The sequence below is a fragment of the Anolis carolinensis genome, chromosome 2, assembly GCF_035594765.1.
Source record: "Anolis carolinensis isolate JA03-04 chromosome 2, rAnoCar3.1.pri, whole genome shotgun sequence".
NCBI lineage: Eukaryota > Metazoa > Chordata > Lepidosauria > Squamata > Dactyloidae > Anolis > Anolis carolinensis.
The window spans coordinates 9294632-9302291 of record NC_085842.1 but is presented as its reverse complement, the minus strand read 5'-3'; the positions used below and the strand labels follow the sequence as shown (position 1 = coordinate 9302291).

Below are 7660 nucleotides of genomic sequence, written 5' to 3'. Positions count from 1 at the left end.
GAGGTTTTATTCTTGATTTATTCACTACTTAATATAAAAGATACAAACACAATAAGAATGAGGAAGAGCTGTTGGAGAGTGGCCTAGGCTGCCTCAGAGTGTGGTGGAGTCTCCTTCTCTGGAGGCTTCTCTGCAGAGGCTATCTATCGGGAGTGCTTTGATTGTGCCTTCCTGCATGGCAGGGGCAGGACTGGGTGGCCCTTGGGGGTCTCTTCCGGCTCTAGGGTCCTAGGAGTCCATTCCAGGAGGAGGCAACACGGGGTCTCATGGATACGCCTTTCCTCTTCCGTCCACCTCTCATCCTGACCACGGCCAACCCTTTTGGGATCCAACGTTTCCCGTCTTTCCTTCACATTCTGCCTCGGGAAGAGAAGAGGAAGGGGAGGGAGGGAGATCTCCCCTCTTCATTTGCCCCCCAGCCTCCCCCCCCCATCTCAAAGGGACCCCTTCCTTCCTTCCCCAGACACCCCTTCGTGTGCGCAGGCTGAGCCTCCAAGGGGAGAGGAGTGTGCGTGTTGGTGTGTTGCGGAGAGGAAGGAAGAGCGGAAGTGGGAGGAGGGTGTGGCCGGAGGGAGAAGCTCTTCCTCTCTGGGCAGCCAGTCCTCCGGACAGGGAGGGGCCTTGGGGAGAACTCCCGCCCACCACGCGGCCCCCCAGTTAGGAGGTCTCCCCATGCCTGCCCTGGGATCACCACCTCTGATTCTTAACCCTTCAGAGTACTGAGCTGTGAACACGTGTCTATTGAGAACTGTATCATTGCACACTGGAGGTATGTGTCACGCATTCCTGTCTATCACATCTCTTTCTACCTGACAGTCAGGGGCTCCTATTAACCCCCAAAAAATCATTCCGTGGCCTATTCCTTCCTTCCTGCCGAGGGAAAATCCCTTCCTTCTTTCCTCCAAGACAAACAAATTACAAATATTTTTATTAATTTTTTTTTCATACATCCCTTGTTTTACAGTAGCCACAAAATATTCACTACAATCTACAATACATTAACATGTGACACCTACTGTTATTTTCACGCTTATACATATTTTCTTACCCTCACCACCGTGTTCCCTCCTCCCAAGCCACTTCTTTTATCATCTGTCCAAAATTTCATTTCATTTCCTCTTCTGGAGGTAATTTTCCCTCTTTTTTTTGGAATCCCCTTCCAATACATTTTCTCCAGACATCATCACAATCACTTTGTTTCCAGATCCCTCTTTTAACTTTCAATTTGCATGTCAACCTATCATTTCTTGCCAGTTTCCATATTTCCTTATACCATTCTTCTATCTGTATATTTATTTCCTTTTTCCAATTCTTTGCTATAAGCACTCTTGCAAGGTTTAATAAGTTTGTTATCACATCTTTGTCCTCCTTTTTCAACTGTTTATTATTATATAATAAATCTAAGCTAAGACTTCTTTCTACTTCAATGTTCATTGTGTCTTCTATCCCCTAAATACCTTTCCCCAGAAATTATTTACATATTGACACTGCCACCACATATGTATGTACGTTCCCGATTCTTGGCATCCCCTCCAGCAATTTTTGGGTAGTTTTTATTTATATTTGCTATTCTTATTGGTGTTCAGTACCATTTCCATATCAACAGATAACTTTCTTTAACTCATATTGATATTTTTTTTTCAAATGTCTTTGTCCCCATCGTGACCACTGTTTCATTGATTTTCATTCTTAGATCTTCTTCCCAAATCTCCTTGTTCTTTGCTTTCCCTTTGTTTATTTCAATTAATATTTTATATATATTTACTGGTTATTCCTTTCACATTTTTATGTTCCTCTCTATCCCTTCCATTTTGTATTGTTTGTTCAAATTGATTAAGCTTACTTCTATGTTTATTATTCTTTACCCAATTTTTGAACCATTGAATACAAGGGAACCATATCAATTTTATTTCTCTAAATTCTTCCATAATCCTTTCCCTCTTCATTTCAAACTCTCCGCTTTCCAGATTCTCCGTCTTCATTCCAACCTTTGTCCAATCCCGTTTAAGTTTTTTCCCCAAAGTTTGCCCATGCCTGATATAGAAGCATCCTATTCTTCTCCAGACATGCCAACCATTTATTTATGTAGTATGTGAGAAAATCCTGGGCACTTTTCCCTTTAAGATTAAAAGTTGCATTTAGATAGGCATGGGCAAGCCTTGGCCCTCCAGGTGTTTTGGACTTCAACTCGACTCCCACAATTCCTAACAGCCTACTGGCTGGGTTGCTGTGAGTTCTCCGGGCTGCCTGGCCATGTCTCAGAAGCATTCTCTCCTGACGCTTCGCCCACATCTATGGCAGGCATCCTCAGAGGTTGTGAGGTCTGTTGGAAAACTAGGCAAGTGAGGTTTATCTATCTGTGGAATCATGTCCAGGATGGGAAAAAGAACTCTTGTCTGTTGGAGACAAGTGTGGATGTTGCAATTGGTCACCTTGATTAGCACTGAATAGCCTTGCAGCTTCAAAACCTGGCTGTTTCCTGTCTGGGTAAATCCTTTGCTGGGAGGTGTTAGCTGACCCTGATTGTCTCCTGTCTGGAATTCCCATTTCTGAGTGTTGTTCTTTATTTACTGTCCTGATTTTCGTTTTTTTTAAAAAATACTGGGAGCCAGATTTTGTTCATTTTCATGGTTTCCTCCTCTCTGTTGAAATTGTCCACCTGCTTCTTGTGGATTTCAATGGCTTCTCTGTGTCGTCTGACATGGTGGTTGTGAGAGTGGTCCAGCATTTCTGTGTTCTCAAATACTGGCCAAATAAGGAAGCTGCCCAAATACCGGGTCCTTTGGGAATTGTTGTAGTTGAAGTCCAAAACACCTGGAGGGCCAAAGTTTGCCCATGCCTGATTTGGATCCATCTCAGAAAAGGTTATATTCGCCAAGCCCTTTGGGCACAACCTTGAAAATATCTGGCTGTAGTGCAAAATGTGCTCAACTGTTGGGTTTTGGAAGCTGCACAAGATGGCTTTAAGGCAATTTCTGCCCCCTCAGCCAAAACATATATAGTAAGCTGAAAATAATGTCTTAATCATGCATCCATCTCAATAGCAGGTTGTGATTATTATTGATCCATCTCAATAGCAGGTTGTGCAAACAGGCCTTGTTCCATCTACAACAAGCGAGGCAACTGGCACCCTATCTATCTGATGAGGCTCTGGCAACAGTCATCCATGCCACGGTCACGTCTAGGCTGGACTATTGCAACGCCCTGTATGTTGGCCTTCCGATGTCCACGACCCGAAAGCTCCGTATCGTGCAGAATGCGGCAGCCAGGCTACTCACAAGGACACCCATGAAATGCCACATCACACCAGTGCTGCAGCATCTGCATTGGCTTCCAACTGATTACCGTGGTCTATATAAAATACTAGTCCTGACCTTCAAAACTCTTTACGGCCAGGGCCCATCGTATCTTAGGGACCGTCTCTCCTTCTCCCATCATCGGAGGTCACAACGACCATCCCAACGAGACTTACTTTATGTACCGGGTCCTAGAGAAGTGCACTTGGAAAGGACCAGGCGCAGAGCTTTTTCTGTTTCTGCCCCTGCCTTATGGAATGCCTTGCCGCCCTAGATGAGAGCCATGCGGGAGTTAGGGCCTTTTACCCTTGCACTCAAGACCTGGCTCTTTACTAGAGCTTTTAATCTATTTTAATTTTTTTAAATCAATATTTGTATGTATGTATTTTTATCCTTTACAATTTTATCTTGTAAATCGCCTAGAGCATCGTGGATGGAGGGCGATTAATAAGTAATTCAATGATGATGATGATGATGATGATGATGATGGGAAATAATAATAATAATAATAATAATAATAATAATAATAATAATAATAATAATTTTATTCTTATACCCCGCCCCATCTCCCCGAAGGGACTAGGGGCAGCTTACATGGGGCAAAGCCTGGTCAGGAAAGTGCAGCATAGAGCAGACATGGGCAAACTTCAGCCCTCCAGGTATTTTATAATAGTAATAATTTATTTCTAACCCACCCTCTTTCTCTGAAAGGTCTCAAGGCGGCTTCCAAATGCAAAGGCAAATATTCAATGCCATAGACCAGCGATCCAGGGGGGCGGTGATGGTACCTGTTAGGAGATGGGGGCGGGGCTAGGGGAGGGGCGGGGCCTTTTCCTAAGTGCGGAAGACAGGGCTGAGTCCCTGAGGTGCCTGTTAGGACACAGGGGGTGGGGCTAGAGGAGTGGGCGTGGCTTCTTCCAAAGAGCCTGAGACAGGGCTGAGCCTTTCCTGAGAGGCCTTTTAGGACTAAAGGGTGGAGCTAGGGGCGGGGCCTCCTCCCAAGAGCACGAGACAGGGCTGAGCCTCTGTATACCTCCCCTGAGGCACTTGTGAGAACACAGGGATGGGGTAGAGAGGTTCAGCCCCGTCAGGCACTTGGGAAGAGGCCCCGCCCTCTCCTCTAGCCCTGCCCCCTGCATCCAAGATAGGGACAGAAGCTCAGCCCTGCCTCAGAGCTTGTAACTCCACCCATCCCAGTCCTGGCCTCCCATTTGTGGCCCCACCTACCTCCCCCTCCCCCTCCCAGACCTGCATCTTGGACTAGGGGAGAGGCTCAGCCCCGCCCTCTTGAGCAAGAGCCACGCCCAGCCCTCTAAGCCACGCCCCTTTCCAGGGGGTGCTGAGTCATATTTTTTCAGGAAAGGGGGCAGTAAGCCAAATACGTTTGGGAACCACTGCCATAGACAATCATAAAAACACAACACAATAAAATAACAAATAAATCATAGTTAAAAGTGTGTATAAAATACTCCATGGGAAGGAGAAATGATTGAATATCAACTCCTACAATTTAGATTTCTCTGCCAAAGAATGACGGTACTATACCAAATCACAGCTCCCAAGGTTCTGTAGCAATGAGCCATCTTGGATATTGCAAGGGATACAGTAAGAAGGCCATCTTGGATATTGGGAAAGGAAAGAAGGAGCAGGGGAACATCTTGAAAGACAGTCTTTTTCAAAGTCTCTTTTTCATCCTGTTATAAATGGATCCCAATACTTCTAAAGTTATTGTTGATACCATGTGGTTTTTGTTGACCCTCCTTTCCCCCTTACAGACCTAGTTTACTGTTTTTCTTTGAAATATGGTAAAATTTCAAAAACATTTAACCTACTGATGCTTCAATTAATGTAATTTTATTGGTAACAACTTTTATTTTGAAATTTACCAGTAGCTGCTGCATTTCCCACTCTTGGCTTATACTCGAGTCAATACGTTTTCCCAGTTTTTTGTGGTAAAATTAGGCGCCTTGGCTTATATTCGGGTCGGCTTATATGGTAAATTGTCTATCTCAACAGATTCAATAATCTTCACCAGCTGATGTCATCACTCTTTGTCTTCTATTCTCTGTGCAATTTGTGAGCCAGACCACACAAATTGCTGTACATAACAGATAGAGAGCAAGTTCCTTCTTCTGTTCATTCTCCCATTTTTGTCTGCCTGGGACCCTTGCCTGGGGAAATATTTTACCAGAACTAGGAAACATAAAGGCAGTCTGCTCTACCTGTGTGTATGGGTTCTTTGATGGGAACGCAGATGTCTACTCTGACTGAAGCTCTTTCCACATTCCATGCATTTATGTGGTTTCTCCCCTGTGTGGATCCTTTGATGGGAACGCAGATGTGCACTCTGAGTGAAGCTCTTTCCACATTCCATGCATTTATGAGGCTTCTCCCCTGTATGGGTCCTTAGATGGGAGCGCAGATGTCCACTCTCACTGAAGCTCTTTCCACATTCCATGCATTTATGTGGCTTCTCCCCTGTATGGGTCCTTAGATGGGAGCGCAGATGTCCACTCTCACTGAAGCTCTTTCCACATTCCATGCATTTATGAGGCTTCTCCCCTGTATGGGTCCTTAGATGGGAGCGCAGATGTCCACTCTCACTGAAGCTCTTTCCACATTCCATGCATTTATGTGGCTTCTCCCCTGTGTGGGTCCTCTGATGGGATCGTAGATCTCCACTTTGACTGAAGCTCTTTCCACATTCCATGCATTTATGAGGCTTCTCCCCTGTGTGGGTCCTTTGATGGAGATGCAGATGTCCACTCTGACTGAAGCTCTTTCCACATTCCATGCATTTATGAGGCTTCTCCCCTGTATGGGTCCTTAGATGGACACGCAGACTGGCACTGTGACTGAAGCTCTTTCCACATTCCATGCATTTATGTGGCTTCTCCCCTGTATGGGTCCTTTGATGGGAACGCAGATTTCTACTCTCACTGAAGCTCTTTCCACATTCCATGCATTTATGTGGCTTCTCCCCTGTATGGGTCCTTTGATGGCTGCGCAGATTTCCACTCTCGCTGAAGCTCTTTCCACATTCCATGCATTTATGAGGCTTCTCCCCTGTATGGGTCCTTTGATGGGAGCGCAGATGTCCACTCTCACTGAAGCTCTTTCCACATTCCATGCATTTATGTGGCTTCTCCCCTGTGTGGATCCTTTGATGTAAACGCAGATTTCCACTTTGACTGAAGCTCTTTCCACATTCCATGCATTTATGAGGCTTCTCCCCTGTGTGGGTCCTTAGATGGGAGCGCAGATGTCCACTCTCACTGAAGCTCTTTCCACATTCTATACATTTATGAGGCTTCTCTCCTGTGTGAGTTTGTTGATGTTTAGTAAGAGAACTTCTCCCAATGAAACATTTTCCACAGTCCATACAATTATGTCGCTTCTCTCCTGTGTGTGATTTTGACAAGGAATGGAGATTTTCCATTCTGTTACATTTATGATTCAAATATCATGCCAGAAGTTCACAAATATGTTCTCCTGAAGAGGACAGGCTTCCCTCTTCTCAGTCTTTGTATTGTTGTAGTCTTCTTTTCACTTTACCAAGCCTCTCTTTTTAGAGTACAACCCTCCCTTTGAAATATAATTTCTCTTATTTTCTGTTCTTGTCAGTGCTGTGTACTTTCATTTCAGACCTAAGGCAATGGGCAAAACGTCCTTCACAAGGTTCATTCAGAGGATACCTGCCAGAAGAATGAGAGGACAATCTCATTAGGAATGGAGCAAAGAAAGATCTCACTGGACATGAAGAACAATAGCCTAGTGCTGTAGCAAATGCAGGGGATGAAGGGAGAAAGTTTGGTTCAACTCAGAAGAGCCAATTGCCAAACATAGAAAATTTCCTGCTCAGATACAAAGGGGATGGTGGTCCAAGATTCTGTGAATGAGATTTCTTGCACTGCAATGTGTTAAGTGTGTAATCCAACCTTTGTAAAGGAAGACCTCTAATAATATGGTCAGCACAGAAAGGGGCTTTGGTTGCAAAGCATTTCCTGTCTAGATCCCACTTCCTCACATCCCAACTCAGAATGTGAGTGACCACCTGTATGGACAGACCATCCCAAGTGATCAGTCTTGGGAGAACAATACTTTATTGTCTTGTGTAGATTTCTTCCAATTCAAGAAGAATATATTTCCCTGATCCTCTCTTTCCCTGCAGCCTCACGTTTCTAAAGCAAGGCACCTGGAGACATTGAGAGTACATTAGGCTGCAAAGTTCCTTGACGTATTGCATTCGTACAAAACCTATACCATAAAGGTATATAACCTCAGGCAAAACAAATGCAAAGAGAAAAACAATGGAGAATGCAAACTTCTACACTGAGACCACAAAGGTTAAGATAGGGATGCAC

The 7660-nt window shown here is 44.6% G+C and overlaps 1 protein-coding gene across 1 annotated transcript in view; it reads right to left on the bottom strand.

The window, feature by feature from the left end:
• Positions 1–909: 909 nt before the first annotated feature.
• The window catches only part of LOC107983768 (zinc finger and SCAN domain-containing protein 2-like), a 98573-nt gene continuing 91822 nt past the window's right edge, over positions 910–7660 (bottom strand). Inside the window, exon 2 of the mRNA XM_062973110.1 lies at positions 910–6991. Coding sequence (XP_062829180.1) covers positions 5515–6735 — 1221 coding nt within the window. The 5' untranslated portion in view covers positions 6736–6991 and the 3' untranslated portion in view covers positions 910–5514. The remainder of the gene's footprint in view (positions 6992–7660) is intronic.